At 56.6% G+C, this 24,332-nt stretch overlaps 7 protein-coding genes and 2 non-coding genes across 9 annotated transcripts; 6 read left to right on the forward strand and 3 right to left on the reverse strand.

The window, feature by feature from the left end:
• Positions 1–13: 13 nt before the first annotated feature.
• On the forward strand, positions 14–1,594 carry DCS_05101 (glutamate decarboxylase; the record flags this gene model as incomplete). The annotated part of the gene is made up of 1 exon (XM_040802407.1): positions 14–1,594. One exon carries the CDS (start codon positions 14–16, stop codon positions 1,592–1,594), a length of 1,581 nt encoding a protein of 526 aa, XP_040657440.1.
• A 420-nt stretch (positions 1,595–2,014) lies between these two features.
• DCS_05102 (Esterase-like protein) lies at positions 2,015–2,955 on the reverse strand (the record flags this gene model as incomplete). Its single annotated transcript, XM_040802408.1, has 2 exons — positions 2,015–2,616; positions 2,685–2,955. 2 exons carry the CDS (start codon positions 2,953–2,955, stop codon positions 2,015–2,017), a joined length of 873 nt encoding a protein of 290 aa, XP_040657441.1.
• A 1,161-nt stretch (positions 2,956–4,116) lies between these two features.
• On the reverse strand, positions 4,117–4,929 carry DCS_05103 (uncharacterized protein; the record flags this gene model as incomplete). The annotated part of the gene is made up of 1 exon (XM_040802409.1): positions 4,117–4,929. The coding sequence occupies one exon, from the start codon at positions 4,927–4,929 to the stop codon at positions 4,117–4,119; it is 813 nt and encodes a 270-aa protein (XP_040657442.1).
• A 5,943-nt stretch (positions 4,930–10,872) lies between these two features.
• Positions 10,873–12,652, reverse strand: DCS_05104 (uncharacterized protein; the record flags this gene model as incomplete). Its single annotated transcript, XM_040802410.1, has 4 exons — positions 10,873–11,031; positions 11,098–11,720; positions 11,788–12,255; positions 12,376–12,652. The coding sequence occupies 4 exons, from the start codon at positions 12,650–12,652 to the stop codon at positions 10,873–10,875; spliced, it is 1,527 nt and encodes a 508-aa protein (XP_040657443.1).
• Positions 12,653–14,722: 2,070 nt separating this feature from the next.
• On the forward strand, positions 14,723–14,838 carry DCS_r6. Its single transcript, XR_005881891.1, has one exon. It is a non-coding gene; the product is annotated as a 5S ribosomal RNA (ribosomal RNA).
• A 302-nt stretch (positions 14,839–15,140) lies between these two features.
• On the forward strand, positions 15,141–15,256 carry DCS_r22. Its single transcript, XR_005881882.1, has one exon. It is a non-coding gene; the product is annotated as a 5S ribosomal RNA (ribosomal RNA).
• Positions 15,257–16,803: 1,547 nt separating this feature from the next.
• DCS_05105 (uncharacterized protein) lies at positions 16,804–17,178 on the forward strand (the record flags this gene model as incomplete). The annotated part of the gene is made up of 1 exon (XM_040802411.1): positions 16,804–17,178. The coding sequence occupies one exon, from the start codon at positions 16,804–16,806 to the stop codon at positions 17,176–17,178; it is 375 nt and encodes a 124-aa protein (XP_040657444.1).
• Positions 17,179–18,908: 1,730 nt separating this feature from the next.
• DCS_05106 (uncharacterized protein) lies at positions 18,909–21,127 on the forward strand (the record flags this gene model as incomplete). Its single annotated transcript, XM_040802412.1, has 6 exons — positions 18,909–19,100; positions 19,153–19,305; positions 19,434–20,254; positions 20,349–20,491; positions 20,591–20,795; positions 20,872–21,127. 6 exons carry the CDS (start codon positions 18,909–18,911, stop codon positions 21,125–21,127), a joined length of 1,770 nt encoding a protein of 589 aa, XP_040657445.1.
• A 1,352-nt stretch (positions 21,128–22,479) lies between these two features.
• On the forward strand, positions 22,480–23,875 carry DCS_05107 (uncharacterized protein; the record flags this gene model as incomplete). Its single annotated transcript, XM_040802413.1, has 3 exons — positions 22,480–22,798; positions 22,856–23,025; positions 23,078–23,875. 3 exons carry the CDS (start codon positions 22,480–22,482, stop codon positions 23,873–23,875), a joined length of 1,287 nt encoding a protein of 428 aa, XP_040657446.1.
• Positions 23,876–24,332: the final 457 nt, after the last annotated feature.

Genomic DNA, 24,332 nt, shown 5'->3' on the forward strand with positions numbered 1-24,332 from the left:
TCACGACGGCAGCATGCCCGCCTCCGACCACGAGCACGAAGATGAGATCCGTAACGGTCACAGCAACGGACGATACAAAGCAAAGTCCGGCTTGCATCGTGCCGAAGAGACCGAGGATCTCATCGAGGCGATAAAATCACTCATAGTACCCTACATCCGCGAGGCGGACGAGGCGGCGGCGGCCAAAGCATCGGGTCGCGCGCAGGTGGATTCGCACGGGCACGAACGAGGTCGAAACGCCCTCGTCGAACCTCACAAACCGCGGGAGCTGCTGGACCGCCTCCGCTTCTCGCTGCCTCGGGCTGAAGGAGAGGGGAAGGACGGGCTCGTCGACGCCATCCAGCGCATCCTCCGGTACAGCGTCAACACCTGGGACCAGGGATTCCTCGACAAGCTGACGGCCAGCACGAACGCCGTCGGCGTCGTGTCGGAGATGGTGCTCGCCGTGCTCAACACAAACGTCCACGTCTACCATGTGTCGCCGGCCCTGACCGTCGTCGAAAAAGTCACGGCGCGGGCCCTGGCGTCGTACTTTGGCTTCGACGGCCCTCACGCCGGCGGCGTCACATGCCAGGGGGGCAGCGCGTCCAACCTGACGTCGCTCGTCATCGCCCGAGCCGCGCTCTACCCCGAGACGAAGTTGCTGGGCGCTCAGGGGCACCGCTTTGCCGTCTTCACCAGCGAGCACGGCCACTTCTCGGTCGAAAAGGCTGCCGTAACGTGCGGCATGGGCGCGGCGAGCGTCGTATGCGTGCCCGTGGATGCCGCCGGCCGCATGGAGCCGCCGGCGCTGCGGTCTCTCATCCTCGAAGCCCTGGCCCAGGGCAGGACGCCGCTGTACGTCAACGCCACGGCGGGCACGACGGTGCTGGGCGCCTACGATCCGATCGGCAAGATTCGTTCCATCTGCGACGAGTTCGGGCTCTGGCTGCACGTCGACGGCTCCTGGGGGGGCGCCGTCTGCTTCTCCGAAAGGCACCGGCACAAGCTCGACGGCACCGAGCTGGCCGACTCGCTGACCATCAACCCGCAGAAGATGCTCAACGTGCCTATGACATGCTCCTTTCTGCTCACAAACGACTTGCGCCGCTTCCACGCCGCGAACTCGCTGCGGGCCGGGTACCTGTTTCACGACGCCGAGGGCGACGACGTGTGGGACCTCGCCGACCTGACGCTTCAGTGCGGACGAAAGGCCGACAGCCTGAAGCTTGCGCTTGCCTGGATCTACTACGGACCGACGGGCTTCGGCGACGGCATCGACCACGCGTTCGACATGGCGTACCACCTGACCGACTTGGTCGTCCGGTCGGCCGACTTTGAGCTCGTATCGCTCAGCCCGCCATCGTCACTTCAGGTGTGCTTCTACTACGCGCCCGGGGGTAGCGTCTCGGACGAGGCGGAAGAAAACTCACGGCGCACGAGGGCCATGGTGGACAAGATGCTCGGTCGGGGCTTCATGTTCGACTTTGCGCCCGGGCCGAGGGGCCACTTCTTCCGCGTCGTCGTCAACTGCCAGACGCTCATCGGGACGGTAAACGGCTTGTTCAAGGGCCTCGAGGAGGCTGGTCACGAGGTCATGAGTCGTCCGGGGTGAGCTGTTTGGTTGGTGAGCAACGGCAAGCGGATTCGGTAGAGGTGCGAACCGGACGAGTCATCGTAACTGTCGTGTTGGAGGCAAGCGGTATCGTTTGCCCATAATCAGCGTACGCGTTCCACGGAGGGCATGCCAAACCGCCGCCCATCATCCGTCATCATATTGAACTCTATTCAACGCTGGCCTTGTCCATGATTGATTCCATCGGTCTCGTGCAACTTCATATCATTCCTTCGTCCTCGCCGCAGCGCTGCGTGTCCACGAAACTGGATCAGAACATGCCAGATGAAAGTTTCTGCTTGGTAGGTGCGTGAAGGCAGTCGAGAATCTCGAGTCCTTCGTTCAATTGGGCCGTCAATGCCCGCATCTTCCCATGTCGTTAACTTTTATCTCGTTCGCGTGAGATGGGAGAGGAGGTTGTCAAACCTTTGGCTGGTCAAACTTGTCAAAGACGGAGTAGTGGTTGGCATCGACATCGACGACGGCCTTGATGAAATGTGGGTAGTTTTCCTCCCAGCCCAGCAGGGTCTTGTGACGGAATATGTCGATGAGACAGGGGTCGCATTCGTTTTCGCCCTTTTTCTTTTCCGCCGGTCGCGTGCAGCGAACCATGACTGCCGGCGGGGGTGCGACGGAGCCGACGACGGGATCTTTGCTCGGAGCCTGCCGCGTCTCGACCAGCCTCCAGGATTCGTCGAGCGGCTTGTGAAGGAGGCCTCGAGGCGGGATGGTGAAGCTTCGGCCGGCGACTCTGACTTTGACCTCGTCGCCGTTGCACGCCGGGGCGTCCCACGAGGGAAGATCCCAGTGCTTCAGCATCAGGTCGCAGTTGTCAAAGGACTTTGCCACGAGGTCGGGGATGCCAACTATCTCGCACTCGGACGTGGCCATGGTCAGCTTGGAGCGAGCAATGTGGTAGGGAGAATCGATGATGAGGAAGCCGGCGATGGTGAGGTTCGTCGAGTCGTCCTCGGCGAGCATGCGTGCCATGGCGAGGGAGAGGAAGCCGCCGAGGGACCATCCTAGCAAGCCCGGATTAGTTTGCGTAGGCAATGGAGGGGTGGGATACCGTCGAGGGGCCCGTCGGTACCTCCGAGCAGGATGGTGCCGCTGATGCCGGCTTTGAGGATCAGGTCGATGTAGTGGCGGGCCATCTCGTCCATGCCGCCTTCGAAGTGTCCTCCGTCAAAGTACCTCGGGTTGTGGATGGCCCAGACATCGCGATGGAGGCTGTCGAGGATGAAGTAGCTGAAGATGGTTCCGCCTCCGTCGTGGACGAGGACGAGAGGCGTCGGCGGGTTCGCACGTTTGTGCAGCGGCACGAACTGCACCTTGGTCGGGTTTGGGCCGTCGACAAACATGACGTCGCTCCGACGGGCGATTCTGGCTCACAGAGGAGGACGTGAAACGAAGGGTGCGCAGATGCGTGTGAATGGTGCAGGTGGCAAGTTGGCGAGTAGCAGGCGGCAGGCGATGTTACTGCGAGTAATCAGCACTCAACCTCAACACCACGGTTGTTTGGCGAGGTGAGATGTCGAGGAAGCTGCCACTACGGATACAACTTTACAGGTATTACTGCTTCGCTTGTAGTTACTGTACTTGACTGTGACAAACAAGTACAAGCACAGGCGCACGGAGTGCAGTGCTTGTACAGGGACGTAAGTAGTAATACTGCAAGTGCCTGTACTCCGTACTCCCCACACACGCAAATACTACATACTGTACTACTTAGTCCTGAAGTACCTCAAGTACATGTACATGGTGGTTGGTGGGTGCGTCGTGGTGCGTAAGTACCAGCAAGTACTTTATTTCGTTTCAGAGTCACCTTCAACTACACCTACTCCGTACTACGGAGTGCTCGCTTACGGAGTACAGTAATAGTTGGAGTTTACTGTACTCCGTACTCCGTACAAGAACGTTCTTGTACGAGGTAATAAATAATTCAAGGTCCCTTCCCCTGCACTCCATCCATGCGCTTATACGAGAACCGTGCTTTTTGATGTAATTGTACCTATTATTATTACATGGCAATATTACGTCACCCCAAACCTCTGGTCAACTTCGTCATGTCCCGAATCTTTACCGACTTCTTCGACTTCTTCGACGACGTCGTCAAGGCCGACACAGACGAAGCAGCCGAGCCAAAGGCATTCGCTGGTTCAATTGTGGGTGCTTGATGGAGCTTTGACGACGAATAGTGCGATTCGTTTCCATGCTGGCCAAGACACAACACACGTCTGACATGTCAGCATTCACCTTCACAATGCGCGATAGGAACGGGGCGATTGCAGAGTATCAACAAGTTGAATTTGACTGTGCTATTCACGCCGATACGAGACCCTCGGGATCGCCAAATCGATCCATTCATTCTTCGAATCTCGACAGACATGACGCATACATGCCAGGCAATGCCCCTTTCCCATCCCATGCGAGGGCATCTGAAAGAAGAAAAAAAGGCCAAGGACTCCGATACGCCGTTGATGTGGGAGACGAGTGGAAAGTCGGACGAGCTTCGATGATTCTCAGCAGAACTTTCCTTTCGGTCCCATGTGGGTTGTCGAGGCGCAGGCCCACGTCCGGTTCTTGTGGTCGTGCAAGATGCCCGCGCCGATGAGCTCCTTGCACACGGGCGGCTTCGCCAAGAAACTGGAAAGGGCGCCGGAGAAGCCGGTGATGGTGACATTGTGGTCGACGCCGAGGCAGTAGAGCTCCGTGTCGTTCTTCAGCTGGACGAGGTGGCTCGAGCTTACGATGTTCTCGTGGCTGAGGATCTTGGCCGTGTTCTCGTTGCGCTTGCACATGTGAATGTGGACCTGTTCCATATCTCGCGCCCGGACCGAGTTCAGCCACAAGGACTCCGTCTTGGAGTTGTACTTTTCCTGGGCATATATCCATCCGTGATCGTGGCCGTGGCCCATCTCGAGGATGCCGGGCAGGCGCTCGGTGGTGGTGATGAGAGGGTCGTGCGGCGCCTTGGCAGGCAGCAGGACCCATATGGGATTGCTGTTGACCTTGAAGGGCGAGCTGGTCGGGCAATCGACGGTGCCTTGGATGCAATCGCAGAGGGAGTGGAAGAAGATGCCGCAACCTCCGCAGTCGTACTGGTTGTCGGTGCAGCCAGCGGTGGCGCAGTGATAGACTGCCTTGGTGAGGTTGGTGACGTCGCAGACGGGGCAGTTGGACGAGCAGCCGTGTTCGACGCCGGCGCAGTCGCAGTGGGTCACGTTCATCCGGCTGATTTCGCTCGACGTACACTTGCTCTGGGCGGCGTCGCCGACCTGGAGTATGGCGGCGGCGAAAAGGAAGAGAGCTGGCAGGAAGTCCTTGAAGTGCATGGTGGCGGTGGTGGCGGTGTGATGGGGAGGTTGACGAGGATCGATATTCGAAGGAGGTTGATGTTGCAGTATCAACGAATGCACAGGAAATATCGAGTGTGCGTGCGTTAGGGCGGGAGACTTTGGCGATGACTCAACCTGTCGAGAGATGGGAGAGGATAAAGAGAGGATGATGACCAGAGAGGATGATGACCAGAGAGGATGATGACCAGAGAGGATGATGACACAGAGGATGATGACCAGAGAGGATGATGATCAGAGAGGATGATGACACAGAGGATGATGACACGGAGGATGATGATCAGAGAGGATGATGATCAGAGAGGATGATGATCAGAGAGGATGATGATCAGAGAGGATGATGATCAGAAGATGATGATGATCAGAAGATGATGATCAGAGTGGATGATGATCAGAAACGAGGTTGGACCATCGACGGTTCCCTCGGCTCTTTTTATGTTCGAGAGCCCGTACCGACGCTCCGATTCGCACGTAACATCTTCATCTTGCTTTCATGGCTGTCCAGCTCCGGCAGCTCCATGGCCAACCTCTGCCATGCTCAGGGGGTAACGGGAACGGAGGCGAGGAGGGTGCAAGTTGGAGATAAAAGTGGAAAGGCTGCCGCTACGTTACTCGACCTTCTGAGATGGCGTTCTCGCGTGGCGCAGGCTACAAGCGGCCAGGTCGAAGCCAATTGTGGCCCATGGCCAGTGGCGCTGCAGCGAGCACCAAGGGACGCACAGGGACGCTTTCGTCCGTCCCTCTTCCGTCTCGATGCAGCGGTGCAGCACAACAAGGCGTGCTCTGGGTGGCCGTGCTAGAAAGAGGAATGGTTCGTACGACCTGCTTCACACACGCGGCACATGCTTTTCGCCCGCTCTCGCCATTGGGCTTCTCCGTCAATGGAGGTCGCAGAGCGTATTGGCAGGCACGCACAGGAATCAAGATGGCACTCGGCATACTGTGCGTTCGCTCGCCTCGACGCCGCATTCCTTGTGTCCTCCGTACATTATGGAGTACTTACAGTCGGATCGCTCAACTACCGATCGGCACCAAGGTACTAGGTACTAGATCGTTGGCATCCAGATCAAATGTAAGCAGGTTACAGCGATAGTAACCAGTACTAGGGAACGACTAGCCACCTAAATGCCTGCTAAGGTACCGACTACCATGCGTGTACGGAGCAAAGTAGTGCTTCGTAGAAGGTCCCTAGGGGAATTGTGCGGGGAAAGATGGGCTCCTGTGCGGAGTCACCGCGTTAGCAAGCTTGGCCTGGCCACTGGCTGGTACCTACCACTACGACCGCTAGCTCTCGTTTCAAAGCCACTCCAAACGTCCAGCCACGGCAACGGTTGGTGCGTTGTAGCTCGTACCGGTACATGCGACCCGCCAACGGATAGTAGGTCCCCAGCTGTTTCGTCCACCATCTCACTCCCCTGGATTCGGCAGAAGCGGTACCTGTACATGGACACCAGTAACGTGCCATCGGCAAACGCTGTTACGGACGGCGGCAACTTTGATGTCGCTACCCACTACCAGAATAGTGGTGGAGGAGGTGGTGGTGGTGGTAGTAGAGGCATTGAACAAAGTCAAAGGGCGCAGAGAGACCTGTTGTTCCATACTGAGCAACCAAACGAGCAGATCTCGACACGGGCCTTTACACGGCGGACCGAAAGCGTGGGTGGCGAGAGAGAACGGCTGCACGGCGAGAGAGGGAATGAACGACGACGCGAGTGACGCAGGGATGAACAGAAATGGGGATCCACTCGTTGCGATGCCTATTGCGCACTGACGACGGCAGTCAGATGGGACACACTCGCCGTCCAGACGGACGGGACGGATTGCATCGCAATCACGATTCAAAGGCAAGCAGGTACTGGGAGTTGGCTGAGACATTGCCGTCGCCTGCTGTGATTGACGATGGGTGACCGGCAGGCCTGGAACGGAGCCTACTCGTTTTGCTAAAGGACAGTGCAAACCAGTAGCGTGGACAAAGGTCCGCCGACCAAGGGCCTCCTTTACTGCGAAATGTACTGCAGCTCAAGGGTGGATCGTTGACCGGCTGGTGCGGAAGAAAGTACCAACGTCGCAGCATGCCGAATGAACCAAAATCTCCAGCGCGTTGGGGCGTTAGGGCTTCGGGGCATCAAGGCCGGTGAGGGCGCTTAGCGCTCGCGTTGATGACAGAGGAAGCGAAGCAGCGATGGTGGTGAGATAAAAATGGGTATGTGAACCTGGCGATACGAATCATGGTCCTCCCTCCGCCGGTGCAGCCCTGCATCCTGCCTCGACTCGGGTCGTACGATCGATGGCTTGACGATGGTTCATCGGAGTGCTCGCGGGAACGACTTAGCCGATAGGCTCGGTGATGAGATTGGCTGGAAGGGGCTGCCATCGACAGCGAACGTCCCCCCACTGTCTCGGCTAGCCACGCCGGGCGCGGGGTAAATACAGGAGGCTGATATGGACGAGCGCAGGGGTTGGATGGAGTTCCCTTCCAGCCCTGGCAGCGCTGTAATTGCACGAGCAACAATCGGACCCAGTGGCTGTTCACCTGCATGAACAAGGAGCACAAGGCACCCGTCATTCGTTCGATGTTGGCTGGCCGCGAGTCGGATATGCGTCCCATGGCCGGCAAGCCCGAGCTGAGAGGCACATGGTAGCTGTTGGCGGCACCAGCTGGACTGCAAAATTCCCGTAACGTAGCAGGATGATGCTACAGGCGCCGGACGAAGCGAGCCAAACATCCCGAATGGGGGGAGGGGGTGCCCTGTAACTCTTGAAGGAACGGCCAGGAACGCCAAACCTAGGATTCGGTGCGAAGATTGGTCGAATTGGCAACGACAACATGCCCAAAATGAGTGGAGACTGGGCCAGGAGCGTCTACTTACAGTACGGAGTATTACTTAGTGCACAGTTCCTGGCGTATTCCCGGCTGTACTGTACGGACGGAGTATTACTCGCGAGCTACTTACAAATCTGCCGTGCGCATGTGCCTGTATGGCGTACTGCAAAGGTACAGTAAGTACTGTAGAAGGAAGCATTGTTGGCAAGGAATAATACTGTACCACCTACTGTATACTGTACGGAGTACAGCACGGAGCACAGAGGTAATATTGATGGTAATATTAATAGTGTACTTGCCCAGGTACTTGGCACCCACCTCTGTGGAAGTATTCCGTACTCGCACATGTAAGTACTAACTTACTTAAGTACTTGCAGTCTAATACCTGCAAAGTCGCAAGTACTGGGGCAGTGCGGAGTACACTTAGTTGTACTTACGGTGCCCTTGTGGCGTACGGGGGTGCAGACTAGCAACGCGGGGGGAACCATCCAGGACCTTCTCGCATGTTCTTTTGCCATTCCTCGTCCATACTGGATCCAGCGTTCTCTGTCGAACATGTACGGAGCACAGTACTCCGTACTCACACCTAGTACCGTTCTCCATACAGTACAGCTCAATTGGTGGGTGACCATGTATTGTAGTATGCAGTACTGTACTGAGTACCTAGTTGATGGTCCAAGTGGCAAGTATTAATTCCTGGAACCTACAAAGTTCCATTCGTGACCTATTGCTGCGCAGAGTGTCGCTTGAATCCCCTCTATTGCCTTTGGGACCTCATCACAAAACCATGGTAGCATTCGACTACTCCATCTCTCTCGGGCAGACCGAGGCCAGAAATAGGGCCTGCCATCCAACGTCGCAGACTGTTCATGGTGTTTTGCCCCCTCACTCACGGCCGCGTCCCGAGCAGCATCGCAATGGCTCATCATTTCTGGCAGCGTCGTCAGGATGTACTGGGCACTCTTTGCTCACATCAAGCTCCTCCCGACACACAAGATTGATGAATGGTGCTTGCCCGTTGCCTTTCTCTCGCACTTTCGACAGCAGATACCGGAAATGAGAAATTCGCCTCATTCGCAGGACGTCGAACCAGGGACCATCGTGCGTCTGGCCACCGATTCGTCCAACATATATCATATGCTGACAGCCGGCTCTGTGTCGGCGAGAGTTGGGGCCTCATTTGACGCAAAACTCAGACTTGCCCCAGACCCTTCAGAATGGAATGGAGCGGGCGTCGACCTTCATCATCGACGACTACCAAGCCGTCCAACAGGTATCATGAACTGACATCCGGCTCCGTGTGGGCGAGAATCGAAGCCTCATCTGACGCAAAAATCGAAGTGCCCCAATCCGTTCAAATGGGAAAAAGGGAAAGGAAAACATGAAAAATGATGGTGCCTCGGGGGCCACCAACTATAGTGCGCTGCTTGTGGCTCCCCGAGTGCAAAGGCAACTCGTTCGTTTGTGACTCTGAAGCGCAAACATCGTACGTCATCATGATCCTCCACCAACTCCTATTTGCTGCCCTTCACCGATGACTTCACACATGAGCCAAGCCCGTTGCGTGCAGAAGCAACAGGACGCAAGTGAGCAGGCGACGAAAGGAAGAAACGTTGACGCCACAGGCTCTCCACGGGAACATGTCATTCGCTCGATGCTGCGACACGGCCATTTTTTGTCAGTGGCAATCATGCCGGCTCGCACTGGATTAAACGAACTCGAATGATGCTTTCGACCGCCATGAGTGGCCGTCCGTTGGAATGTAAGAGCTCGAGGCGAAAGAAGGCCCGTCGGGGAGAAAAGGGTCCGTCTTGGGTAGCTCCTGACTTCAACGAGACGAGGCAATCCCGGCAGTGATGAATACTTGAATGAAGGAGAGCACTGTGCGTGCACACTGCCGAGTTTCATCATGCTCTTTCTCGGAAACGTTAGACACGGGATGTCCATCACCCGCCAGTGCTCAACACTCTCCGAGTGCTCGCTTGCCACCATCGTCGGATCCGTCCTTGTCGGGTACTGAGCTATACTCTTCTCCTCCGAGACTTCTGTCGGTAACATCAGACAATAGAGCTGTGTTTGCACGCGCCAAAGGTCCATGCCCAACCATAACGGCGACCGCTGACGTCTGCTCGAGCTGCTGCGTCAAGGACTGCACCATTCGCCAAACCATCACCAACCCCCTCGACTGCCCGGTCCGTGTCGCAACATCCATGACATACTACCCATGCTGCGGAAGCACCTGTCCTGAAGGCTGCGCCTCGACCAAGTACAAGATCGTTCGGAGGACCCGTCGGCCTCGGTCGATCCCCTGCCCGACGGCGACGTCCATCGCGAGCATCTGCTCCACTTGTGTTCGGGTCATGTGTATTCAGATGGAGACTTTTTACTTTCGAACCGACTGTCCCTGGCCCGTCCCGACGAAGACGACCAGCTATCCCTGCGACGGCCCTTGCCCTGGCGGATGCGCCACTACATACACGACGGACCCTGCCACCTTTTCGTGTGCAACCCTGCCTACTGAGCGCATTTTTTGATCTTGCTACTTGCAGGGCCCCAAACCATTGGCTTGGCTGGAACTTGGCCTATGTGTCGTTGGAACCGTCGAGGCTCCCAATAACTCTATTCATCGTCGAATTGAATATTAACTCGCCATTCATTGCCTAAGGCTCATAGCCTCACTGGTATGCCGCTTGACGCAAACGGACTACCAGCAGTTGGCGTGGCAAATGTGGAACGAGAATCCATGTGAGTCGCGACACTAGCAGTGCAGGATGATGGCCAGCGTGCCAGTTATCTCTTCTTCGCCGTGATATCAATGCAGCCAAACTCCCAGCGAGACTGGGCGTCGATACTTGTTCGGCAGGTCATCCGGAACAATGATGGCGCTTCTCCCACGCCCCGTACGCAAGCTTGTCGTTATTGACGGGCTGAAAGATTATACGCCTCATCAGCGCTGTCCAGCCGAGAGTTTGTGGAGCTGATGGCGGTGCCTCACCTGGGGAGTTCCCTGGTAGACACTGCAGCTCAGGCGCTGGTTCTATACTCCTCATCCATCAACGAGTGCATGCTCGGCACCATGCCTCTTTCCGTTCTTCCCGTCACAGACAGGCCCCGATGAGTTGAAGGAGCTGCTCCTTGGGGATCAGCCCCGAGAGCTGGGACATCAAAATCGAGGCCAGCGTCGTTCTGGGGCGGTCACATTGCCACGAATGCCTATCAACAGACAAGGCCATGGCGAGAGACCATGCCGTTGGAAGCTTCAGTCGGTTCAGGTCAGCTAGTCCCATGAAGTTTTGACACTGTCGCATATAGTGTAAGCCTACCTCATGTTGGACGCCATGCAGGAGACGGGACAGAAACCCGGCGGTAATCGGTGGCATCTTTCCGTCCGACGTATCAATCAAGGGCTTTACCTGGGCGAGAACACTGTTGCGCCCTCGGGAACTCTCCGAGATGAGCATTGACTCGACGGCACTGAGAAACGGTTCGCCGAAGCCGATTTGTTCCCAGCAATTCCATGGCTGCGCCAGGTCGGAGACGACTTTGGCGGCCGGCTCCTTGTGCTGCCCGCAGTTCTGCTTGTTCGCTGGAGGTGTTGTCTCACGAAAGGAATCGCCAAAGAAAGCTACCGAAGAATCGTTCAAGGTCTCCATTCCTGCCGCCGCAACATGTTGCTCAATGCCATCGAACCGTGGCTCTTCCGCCGAACTCCTGCCAGGCAGGCAAGGCTCCGGCCCCAGAGCGCTAGTTGACATGAGCGTCTGGGAGGTAATCGGAGCGTGCACGGCGGCGTTCTGCAGACAAGCCATAGAATCTGCGACTGGCGAGGGATGACGCCACGTAACGTCAAGACTGTCAGCATCCCATAAGTTGGCGGCAATGCTGTCGGTGAGGGCCGGGGAAAGGCCATTCATGAGAAGCATCTGCTCCGACGGGCAAATGTTACCTGGAACCATTGTGTTAGGCTGTTACTACTGACCTGTACCAAGCGAGAACCAAGCTCATGCACGTACTAGGGTCCATGATATCCGCGACGCCGTAGCAACCGGGGACGGGCGTGTTGCTGGCATCGTATTGGAGGTCATTGTTATCCAGCCTGTGCGTGGGTTGCCACTGGAGCCGCTTCACGTCGTGCAAACATTTCTCGGGCCCACTGACTGGTTGGTCGTACTGGAGAGGCCCTGGAGGTGTGAGAAGGCCGCGATGAACTTTCCCCAGAGGTAGAGAAGTAGCATAAGAATATGGCGGGCAGTGGATTATGTGGCGAGCACGGTCAGTCAGGGGGTTTCGTGACGAACCAAACTCCCGAACGGCTGGCCCATATGCACTCGGTTGCATCATTCGTCTCATTCGCCTGTTTTCTCCAGCAGAGCCCGGTGATGGTGTCGATTCCCCATCGGACAACTGACGCTTCGATTTCTGCCCTTCACGATCGTCGAGCCTCGCTTGAAGTTCACCGAGCCTTGCTTTCATGCGGTAGCCTTGCACAGCAGTTCAAGTCAGCAGCCGAACCACCTGGTCGATCAGGCGGCGTGGAAAGAAGCCGCGCAGGGATGCAATCCGAGTGCGGTATGGATTTCGCATCGGTGTCGCCAACTTACGATACGATCTCTGCGCCACTCGGTTCTGTATCCGTTTCTTCTCTTTGGGATCCTTTGCTCGCGTCCAGTCGTCCTCTTTCCTCAGTTCCTTCGGGTTAGGCAGGGACGTCATCCAATTTGCTCTTTTATTTTCCATTTCCCTTTGCGGACTTGGCGTTGTCGGCACTGGGCTGCTCAAGGGCGTGGACGTGGACGACGGTGGAGATGTGTTGGAGGGTGAGGATATCGTGAGGTCAGGAAGAGCACAATCTGCTACCGTTTTGGCACGGAGGTTCATGGTGCCACCGGTAGGGAAAGACCATAGATCCAAGAGAGACATTGCTGTGCCCTGGCTGCAAGCGATGAGATGGTAAACCGACGAATGTTGCAGCTGCTGCACAGAAGCTGGGAGCATCCGCCCTCCGCCCAGCCAGGAGGGGGGTTATTAATTATAACAAAACCACCTTGCCATTGACTGGTAGAGCACCACATGCACCAAGCTATGTGCATCATCGCCCTCGGAAAGCATCAGCACATCCTGGTCGCAGCAGAATGAGTCCATCTGTGCTTCCCATCCTGCTGCTGGACCTGCGACTTGACGCATGGGGATTTTGGGCAGATTCGATGACACTAGGCACCCGTCAACGCACGGCCCGACGAACAAAAACAAAAACGTCTCTACAACTAATACCATGTGCCGTGCTGCTATAATACCGACTTCAGGTAGGTATAAATCCATGTTCCGGTACGCGGGTACATTTGCGTGAGCAGTACTAACCCTCCGTACTCTGTGCGTGCATGTGGACATTGCGACAGACCTCCCTCGAGCTGGACGGGCGAGACAAGTTCACAGCGGGGCCCAACTTGAGTGCACCAGCCTCCTATACTACAGTACACACCCGACGGATTCTTCACAGAAGAGAATTGATGCCTGAGGGAAGGAGGTGTTGGAGTGATGGTGACGACACCGTCGCAGCGGAGGAAGAGGTGGGCCACAGTGAACGTTTTATCCTCTTCCCCTTTTCTGGCGTGGGTGCGGGACCAAGAGCGTCTTCAATCAGAACGCGTGCACGTGTGAGGAGCAAGGGCAAATTTCTACGCTTTACATCTTGCGAGCACAGCTGAGAGGGGAGGGGGCTGAGACTTTCAGGGCTCACCGCGCCATGTAGTTGAGGGTGTTGTTGGTGTTGTCACCATGTGGAACAGATGCGAAGAATGACGGCCAGACACCACATCTGCAACCTCAGCACCAGGGCTTGCATCAAGTCCAGTGACAAGACAATGGGTAGCAGCAGTGCCAACTCTCCAGCAAGCTGCGGGGTGTTACATTGGCGTCCACTGGGCATGGAGGAGGGCGTTGATGATCCACTGCCCCTGGCGAGGATCGAGAAATCGAGAAGAATGATCGGGTAGATCGTCAAGGTGCATTAGGGACGGCTTGAAATTGCTGGTCGTCCCTGGATAACGGGACATCATGTCAGGCAGTTAGCCTCTCGAACACTATGATCTTTCCGTGAGCGCCGCTGCCGTTTCGTCGCCGACCCGACCCGACCCCCTGAGCTGATGTGCAATTAAACAAAAGGATGCGTGCGTCAAGTCCATAGCGAAGTGCTAATTAATGAATACGGGCAGTGATCGCAGGTGTTGAATACGGGAGGTGAGCACGGGAGGGGAGGATGAATATGAAGCACATGCAATCCTCCAGGCTCGATCCCTTGGCGGCCGCCGTTGCAGGCGATGGATGCCGCACAACCCCTGTCAACAATCACAACTACTGTACTCCGGGGCACCCCCTGGACCCGCCGAAGCCAACTCCCCCCTCCCTTCCCCTATCCGCGAATGTCCACATCAGCCGGTCCTCATCCTCCAGCTTGGCATCGCCATGGGCGAACCGTAGTAGCCCGGAGAACGGTCGACAATGCCACCCAGCACGGGCAGGATATAGGTAGGCATGGGAGGGCATTCTCGTTTAGGGGCACAAAGCGCTAGAATTTCTATGAAAAGGCAAGCGCTGTGAGAGAATAAGGGACTGCCTCCTGTTTACCCGTGATCAGACTCTGCGGAATGGATAACATGAGCTCGAATGCAGATGGTTCTCCATTGCTGGACTCTATGCATCCGGAGATGTATGCCTCATGACGGTCTATTATGGGGCTCACCACAAATAGGTTGACAAAGTGATAGTACGAATACCTCGACGAATGCACGACATCCGGGATCGCAAAGCCATCAGCTCGACAGGCATGGCCGATGCCATGTGCCAGGGGGTGGAAGCGATTCTGTCGGGGTCGATGGTGGATGGAAGGGTCCCAATCGAGTTTGTCAGGAGTAGGATTTATAACATTACTAAATACCTCGTCTGGCACATACGACCATAGGTAGTGGAAAATACTGGATCCCGTCTGCTCTCCACACGTCAAGCCACTAACCGGCAGATTAGTAGTTGAGTCGGTGACGATCAGCGAACACCGGCTGTTGTATGTATTTTTGGCCTTTTTTTATGCGTCGATATTGTTTCGAGCATGCAACTTGCTGAAACAACAAAGATAATTTTACTCCTCTACTTACTTGGTACATACGACCATAGGCAGAAGAGAATACTGGATCCCGTCTGCTCTCCACGCGTCAAGCTTCTGACCGGCAGATTGGTAGTTGAGTCGGTAAGAATCAGCGAACACAGGCTGTTGTTGTATATATTTCTTTTTTGCCCCTTTTGCCATTCAGCTGGGTATGAGCGGAAAGGCACCAAACTAATATATAGGCTGATATCACCAGTTCTGTTACATACGACCACAGGCAGTGGAAAATACTGGATCCCGTCTGCTCTCCACACGTCAAGCCACTGACCGGCAGATTAGTAGTTGAGTCGGTGACGATCAGCGAACACCGGCTGTTGTATGTTTTTTGCCATTTTTTGCTAGTCGATGCGTCCGATCATCCCGCGTGGGAGAATCGCGGACCAGAGAACATGCATGATAGATGTAAATAGTATTAGCTGCATTCGGGACCCCAGGCCAACTTGCTTTAGGACCACCACACTCGCCGTTCGGATGAACAGGCTCACTGCAGAGGACATTTCTCGCAGCAGTCAGTGCCTTCCCGCCAGCGACCTCGTCGGTTCTCCATGGCCTCCCGCATCATGGCCGTGGATGCTTGCCTCCCGCATCGGCGACGGGATCAACCAGCAAGGACAGTGACGTGCCACGGTGGCCAGGGTCAGGCCTGCAGCAGACTCAACCGAGAACCCGCCACTTGTTCTCAGGGCGAGCACCATCCTGACATAAAAGTCAAATCACGGAACCGGCCATGTTGGCACTTCGACTCCTTACTATCCGGCTTGCTGATGGCAAGGACCGCTCCGGGCGGGAATGGGGCAACTCCGGCCGACGTGGTCCGAGGTGCTCCTAGGCGGTCCGGAGGGCGGCCCCCATGAAACAGTGGCAGGGCCGGCCGGCAAGAGGAGGCGTTCCCATGCGATGGATGGATGATTTCGGACGAGGGGAGGAGTCGGGCGAGGTATTGATAATGAACGAGCACGCTGCTGCTCCGTACAAAAATAAGCATTGCAGGGAGAAGTTTGGTTGGCTCCGTCGCAGGTTCGAAGCTAGTACCTGAAGCACGCTGCAGCCTCTGATGTCACCGGGCCCTGGATTGGTTCTGTTGGGAACCAATAACACCGTTCGGCTCCATCGCCCGTTTCGCCGGCACTGGGAAGACTAAGCAGAACGCTGACGTATTGATGAAGGAATGGCGGGTGCGCCATACGGCACAGTACTTGTACATGACGGCGCTTACGCAGGGAGGATGTAGTTGTACCGATACATGCACTTTAGTACAAGTACCCCGCCGTACATGTGCCTGGCTTTAGGGCGTCAGTGGGCAACGACATATGACATGGCGTCGCCGGATGCCATGCGGGTTTAGCTGTTGTAGGTCGCCATCATGAATGACGTCATGAATACTTACGTACTGATTAGGTACTCCGTACTTACCTGTGTGCATGTGCGCGTCAGTACGTGTACTAGTAGGTATTCTAGACCGGCTCATGGAAGACAGGCAAGTATAGTACATGCAATGTTACCGCTACATGTACATGTACCTTCTTCCGATGCAACGCATCTGCTCCTTACGTCCGCCCGATCTTGCCAGTGCTCTAATATGCACTGTAATTAAGGTGAGTAAATGTACCGAGTGCAGCAGCTGTACTCGAGTACGTGCATGTACACGCACGGTACACGTGCGATGACGCAAGAGATTACTGTCGCCTCCTTGCCTGCTCCTGCGCCTTGCCACCCCCCCCCCCCCCAAGCAAAGGATATATACCGTCAGTACGTACTCCGGACGGCGGCCGTCACCATCGTCCATGACCACCCGCGTGCCGACTGCTGACACGACTGACGAGCGTCCAAGTCACATCGGCCATCCTCTGCAAACTCGGCACGGCACCGAATGAGCACCACGAGCGTCAACACGGTCTCGGCCGCATCCCACCACATCCTTCCCTCGAAGCACGCAAATCACAGAGAGCACACGGAGCACGCGGTCGAGGGAGAAAAGATGGAGGCCACGACGGCGGCGTACAGCTTCACGACGTCATCGGAATCGCAGGCAAACTACTGTCTCCACGTCAATCTCTCCGTCCTCGACTCTTCGGCGCATCTGGCCGACATCGACGGCCGGACGTGGGCGTGTCCGATCGACATCGACGATCAAGACCTCACCTTTCGGGGCAAATCCCTGAGCGCCTGGTACGAGGAGCGTCGGCGCGGATGCCTCGACAGCGCAAACGGCCGCATGACCGTGATGCCGGTTCCAAGGAAGTAGCAGGGGAGGCCGCCGGGGAAGAATCGATGTCAGCCATTATGTTATGAATTCGCATCTGTATCCCGCACCGGACACTTTGGTGCGGTAGTCGCCGCCTAGGCTGCTCGTTGGAGTCGAACAAGATACCCCATCATTATCATCATCATCATAATTCTTATTGTAGTCGCCATCATAGTTGATTGCCATAATAATATCGCAATTCTCGCAATTATCATTATGGTCATTGTCATTGTCATCGTCATCGTCATCGTCATCGTCATTGTCATCGTCATCGTCATCGTCATCGTCATCATCCTCATCGCTGCAATGTTTGCGTTTTTCGTGCCAGAGTCGCGGGAGCCAAACAGCGAGAGAAGCATCGCATAAGCATGCAGCAAGGGAGTCAGGGTCTCATCTTGTCGACCATCCAACATGCGTTTCCACATCTACGACGCATGTCTCTTCGACGCATCTATTTTTGTCCATCTCGTTGAGAGCTAGCTTTTGATCTGACGGCCGCATCGGGTCCGCTCGCCCTGGACAGTGCTTCGGAAGCACAACCAGGTATTCGGGACCACACTAGGATGTCGGTACATGCGACCTCGCGGGGATCGCCCACCGGTGAATTCAAGTTCAAGGGGAGGGCCACGTTCTGGATAGCGCACCTTCGGATCGACGGCAGGCGGCCTCCCCCACGCTCGGTTCCCGGCTCGACCATGATGCTCGGGGACGTATCCCGTTCGCGGGCTTTGGCTCGTCGCCTGAACAGCAGAGACACCCAGCACTGGCCCGTCGGCGGCACGGTAGATCGTTCCCAACAAAAGCCTAGGCCAATTCGGTAGTTACCCAGTTTTCCGTAAATAACATGGTCTTGGACTGTAGATCGTTCCCAACAGGAGCCTCGGCCGATGCGGCAGTTGCCCAGTTTTTTCTTGGAACAGCCTAGTGTTTGAAGGGAAATCCATCTCCACGATGACGGGGATGGCGGCCGGCGCACGACTGTACAGCCAGCGCCATGTGCCGGCCGGCGCGAGCTCGGGGCCTGGAGGGTGACTTGGTGTCGCCATGAGCAAATGGCGGGTCGAGGCCGGCCAACAGGCGCAAGAGGATGCAGCTGCGTGCAGGTAGGAACCTCTGTTCGACTAGCTATTTCCGGCTGAATGAGAAATCAAGCAAAAAAGCGAAAAGGTGACGAGAATGTGCCATAGGCGGCGCACGATGCCTGCGCGGAGCGGTGACGATGGCAATCGAGTCCCATTCGTTCGATGCCTTCCTTTGCCTTCTTTCGCGCCGCCACGAGTAGGTGGCGAATATCGCCCTGGTTTCCCCACCCACCCCTGACAGCCACAGCACCAGCCACACACTTCCGTCACTCGGTGCCGACGTCCCCTCGCTGTGGCTGACCCGCACGCCAACAGTCACCGTTATGTCAGTGGCGTTCAACGTCCCTCGACGCCCGCGAGCACGGTGGACGCTGTGCGGCTCGTCGTCTAATTTTCGTTCTGCCACGTGCCAAGAACGGGAAAGCTTCAAGCTTCACCACATGATGGACGACGCAGGATTCGGCCACCTTGACCGAAAACTGCCCTTTCGAGACGGGCCACACACGCGGGGGACCGTGGTGGATGCATGCCGAACCAAAGCGAAGCCTCCACGGCCGAGGGTGAATGTTGTGCAAGTATAAATATATCCCGTCTCACACCAGCCGCCTCTACACGTCTCCTTCACCCTCACAGCCCTTCAAAGGGACCATGTTCTGCGCTTCAGCCGGTTCCAGTGGCAAGCATGCCTCGCCAAACACCAATTCGTACCGCCTGCAAGCACTGTCGCCACAAACGCCAAAAGGTATTCACCCGCCTGATGTGAAGGTCGTCCGGTTTTTGTTTGTGTCCCCTCCCCTCTCCGCTCCCCGTCTTCGACGTGAGCGCATGATTCTAATACCTGTCATCGTCGGGATAGTGCGATGGCGGCAGCCCCTGTGGGAAATGTGAACAGGTCGGCCAGCCTTGCGAGTACGACCTGCGACGAGCCCAGAACAAGGATGAGCTGCGCAGCGAAATTCGCCAGCTCCGACGAAACTCGGAGGAGAAGGAGAAGAAGATCCAGGCAAGTCCCCCTCGTGGATGCGTCCTACGATTCTATAACCTTGTGTGTGTGTGTGTGTGTGTGTGTGTGTGTGTGTGTGTGTGTGTGTGTGTGTGTGTGTGTGTCCACCCTCGAGAGGCACTTTCCCGCTCTCCGGTCCGAGACCAAAGCTGACCACCAGCGACGTGTAGGACCTCGTCGCCGAGCTGCAATCGAAGAGGATGGGCGAGCGGCTGAACCACGTGGACCCGATTGCAAAGTGGCTCTCGGACGCGGAAACGGATGCCTCCAACAGCGCCGAAGCCGTGCGAAGCCTCTGGCGTGGCCGCTCCCGCACCACCTCGACGCGCAACCTGTGCGGTAGCGACGGCAGCTTGGATCCCCTCTCACCCGAAACCTCGACCCTCTCGTCCTTGCCAAGTCGCGCGTCCGGCCAGGACGGATTGGCCATCCGTGGAGCCGACGACGGTGTCCCATCCGGCCAGTCGGAGACGTGGACGACACTCCCGTGGCCCAAAGCTACGGTGGGCCAGCTATTCGACTCCCTCTTCGTCTGGGACTGCCTACCCTTCTGCCTCCTCTGCAAAGACAGCTTCCTCGCCGACTTTTACCAAGGCTCCCCCACATTTTGCTCCTCGGCCTTGGTCAACGCGCTTCTCGCCTTGGCCACGTACATATTCGGTGACGGCGACGACGCCATCGAGTCCGCCAACCTTCCGCCCGGCTGGCCCCGCAGCGTCGAGTTTTACGTCGAGGCCGAGTCGGCGCTGGAGACGAGCGTGCGCTTGCTCCCCGACGCCCAGGCGCTCGGCATACTCAGCCTGTATCAGCTGCGGCGCGGAAAGGAGAGCGGCGCTCAAGAGCTCGCTGAGGCCTTCCGCGGCAGCATCACGCAAATCTGCGCCGAGGACGGATCGAGAGACGGATCCAGGGATGGATCGAGGGATGGCGCAGATGGGCAAGTGGCGAGGGTGCGGGCGATTACATATTGCGGCGCCGTGTCCCTGGTTCGGTATGTTGAATGATGCGGGGAGCGGTTCGCCCAGCGGCTCCCCTGCGCCCCTCTCTGCCGGCTAATGAAGAGACATTGCTGACGACCTGAATAGGATGCTGCATTTGACGACTGATCACCTTGTCGGGAAGGAAACGGCTGCATCTGGTGAAGATTTCATATTCCTCGAGAGGGCAGCCAGCTCCAGCAGCAGCAACAGCAGCACGCCGACCGTGAGCAGCTCGCAGCCACGCCCAGGTAAGCAACCGCCCTGCCCTACCCTGCCCTCCGACGGTGGAGAGGCAGACGGTTCTCCCCCCATCCACCCATGAGCTGATGACGCGGCCCGTGTACCAGCCCAGGATGCGGATCTGCCGCTCATCACGGCCAAGCTCTTCCAACTCACCGAGTGGATCTATAAATTCGTCATCTCGGCTCAACCCTTGGACGCCGGAGCGCAGTCCAGCACCGTCCTAGCAATCTACCGGCGGTGCCTCGCCTGGTACGACGGATTCTTTTCCATGCTCGAAGGCGGCAGTTTGCCCTTTCTCCTCTTCATTCAGTAAGCCCTCCCCCCCCCGCGCCCGCTCTCTGACCCGGACGCGGCGTCAAGGTCGCCCATGGCTAAGACGGCACAGCATGTACTACCATTATTGTCTTCTCTGCCTCTTTCATCCCTTTTCCAACTTGCCAATTCTCGGCTTCGACCTCTGCCCTGGCGACATATGCGCCGAGGCGGCACGGACAATTCTCACGCTGGCCGAGTCGTACGATCGACTCTTCACCTTTCGCCGTCAACCCTCCCTGATCTCCTACATTGTCAATACCTCGAGCCAACTGGTCATGGCGGCCCAAGGTCAGGCCGTCACCGTCGCAGCCGGCACGGAATCATGAAACCGGACCGTCACCAGCGACTGGTAGGGAGCCGGAGTGAGGCTAACCGGCGGTTGATGGTGCGTGGCGCCTTTGCACCAAGCGTCCACCGTGGCAGCCCTCTATTGCGGTTGATTGCGAAACCCCTGTCGTCCTGCAGCTTGGCGGGCATGCGCCAAGGGTGGAGACGAACGAACTTGATCACGTTGCGCCGGCGCATCACCCCTACCGAGCGAGGTGGACGCCCCGGTGCGGTCCCGGGTCTCGCATCACGACACGGAGACGACATGACCGACGATGCGATCATTGCCCTTCTGGCGGAACGAATACAGGTGTTAAGGCTCGAACGAAGAGTGGCGCCAACAAAAAGTATAGCGTGCGAGAAACAAAGAGAGTGATTGGTCTCCATCGCCATCTCGATCGTCCCTAGTCCTGGTCCTTCATCAAGGCGAGGGCATTGCCAAGCAGTATACTTGTCCAAGAAGCGCGAATCAATGAATATTTGAGAGAAACAGCTGTACTACTGCCGAGCTGGTGTCTGATCTCGTCGCTTATACTGTGCGCGAATCATCCATCTGCCATCCAACCATTCACGAGGCCAGGCGAACGGATGCGTACGGCTGTCAAGCTTGGCCGTCTATTTCAGCATGACAGCCTTGCTCCTTCGCTCGACGAGCTTGGTACATTGCATGCTCCACACCCCGTCATGACGAGCACGAGCGATGAGCTTTTCTGTAGGTAGGCAGGCAGCCAGTCAGGTAGGTAGGCAGGTTGGATGATGAATTGCCAAGTTTCTGATGGCGCTTCGATCGTCCGTCGAGCCGTGGTCTTGGCTCAACACCCCAATCGTCCGCATTATCTTTGTCGTGTGAGAGACTTGATTACGTTTGGCCGCGCATCAATAATGGTCATTCAATGAATCTGAAGCTCTCAAAAGCCTTCACCGCTCATGGGTTATGTCCCGACAAGTTCACAGTTCTCGTGCCTCGTCCTTCCTGCAACGTGAACTGGCTGATGCCATGTGTAGCGACGTCTCGAATCCGACGTTTGCGCGACGCTCCGTCAAACGTCCTCGGTTTCTCTGCTTCTTACTCACACAATGGTAACCATGTACCCTGGTCGTTCTAGCCGTGCTTTTCTCTGCCATAGCCTTGGACGAGCGTGTTCCGACAAATCGGTGGTGCAAGATGCGCGTCGCCGATGATGACGTCATCGGCTCCCAACACGAACCGTTCGAGGCAAGTAAATAATATACAGCACTTGCACATGCTGATGTCCGCATTGGGCCTGCCCGTTCATGACAACGGCCCGAAAACCATCCGAGTTTTCCACCACACGACGCTCGGTGTCGAACGAATCCTGTCGCCTCAGGCATGGCTTTTCACGATGCTGCCAACGACGAGTCGGCATCGCTGCTCGGGGATGCAGCTCGAGGAAACCATGGGCACTCCCTCGCCGAACCTCCCGTTCGCCGAGCCCGACCTCTCTTCATTTCGCACCTGCTTTCTACCTGGAACTCCCGGGTGTTCGAATTCGGAGCCGTGCTCTACTTGGCGGTCATCTTTCCCGACACGCTTCTGCCAATGTCCGTCTATGCATTGACCCGCGGGCTCGCCGTCATTCTCTTCTCCTCCGCCGTCGGGCACTATGTCGACGTCGGCAATCGATTGCGGGTAGTTCGCGTGTCCATCGGTTTGTCCGACTTGCCTCCATCGGCCCTCGTCGCCGCCTGCTGATGACAGCGTCCAGTATATCAGCGGCTCGCCGTTGCCGTCTCCTGCGCCCTCTTCTACCTCTTGTCCCGTGGACAGCCCCTTCGCCCGGGCACAAGGACTGGTGTGCTTGGGCTCATTACGGCATTGGCTTGCGTGGAAAAGCTATGCTCCGTCATGAATATGGTGGCCGTCGAGAGGGATTGGGTGATTGAACCCTTGCATCATGCTTGAAATGTTTTGCTCATGCTCGCCACAGGTTGTTGTCTTGGCTGGGAAAGACTTCGAGGCATTGCAATCCCTCAACGCGCAGATGCGCCGAATCGATTTGCTTTGCAAACTTCTCGGGCCGCTCTTCATCGCCACCATGCATGCGTTCTCAATCGAATTTGCCATCCTGGTTAACTTCTTCATGAACGCTGCCTCTGTTCCTGTCGAATATTTTGCCATTGCCCGCCTGTATCGAGACGTTCCCGAGCTCCAAGAGACGAAACTCGGAGCAGGTGATGGCCGCGAGCACTCAAATTCTCGTCTGCTGCCCACTCGTCAGACGGGATCGGGACCGGACCGGGTTTGGCGCTATGCCTGTGCCTTGACGGCCTTGACGATCTCGGATTTCAGCTTCTACATGGCCCATCTCGCCTTTCTCCCGTCCTTCGCCTGCGCGATGCTATATCTTACCGTCCTTAGTTTCTCCGGTCAGATGATTACCTATCTGCTCTCGGCCGGTTACTCCTCGATGCATATCAGTGTGGCGAGATCGCTCAGTGTGATCATCGAGGTTTTGGCCACGTGGGTTGCCCCTTGGCTCATGAGCCTCATTGGACCTGTGAGAGCAGGTCTTTGGCTAAGCAGTTGGCAACTCGTCATGCTCTCAGGTGGCATCGCTGTGTTTTTCTTCTACGAAAACAACCCACTCGTCTCCGCCAGCGGTCTGGTGGTTGGCACGATTCTAAGTCGGCTTGGGCTTCGAGGTTTCGACCTCTGCATGCAACTGATTATCCAAGAGGTGAGGGCCGTGGTCCAATCGGCCAGCGTGAGTGGTATGGCGCCGTAGCTAATCATGGTGAAGGATGTCGAGGCTGAAAGCCGTGGGGCCTTCTCCTCAGTCGAAGCGGCTTGGCAAAATGTCTTCGAGATTCTCTCATATACCTCGACCATTCTTTTCTATCGTCCCAGTCAGTTCAAATGGCCATCGCTCATATCCGTCACTGCCGTCGCATGCGCAAGCATTGCCTACGCAATCTTTGTCCATGAACGCCGTGGACACCTGTTTCATTTGGAAGCCGTCGAAAAGTTATTGAACTGTCGAGGCGGAAGGCAACGGGATCAAGATAGAGAGATTGCTCGAATTGCCCCCGAGACCGATGCATAGCCGAGTCCGACTCTCCAGGCTCCCTATGGCAATAGCTGTCCTACCAAACTCAAGCATCGGAGCCTACAGGTTGCTGGCATCCACCTCCTTGGCCATCCTGCCAATATATCGAAGCAGGATGGCGACGTGGTTGTCCTTC

This window comes from Drechmeria coniospora, chromosome 02, assembly GCF_001625195.1.
Source record: "Drechmeria coniospora strain ARSEF 6962 chromosome 02, whole genome shotgun sequence".
In the NCBI taxonomy this organism is placed as follows: Eukaryota; Fungi; Ascomycota; class Sordariomycetes; order Hypocreales; family Ophiocordycipitaceae; genus Drechmeria; species Drechmeria coniospora.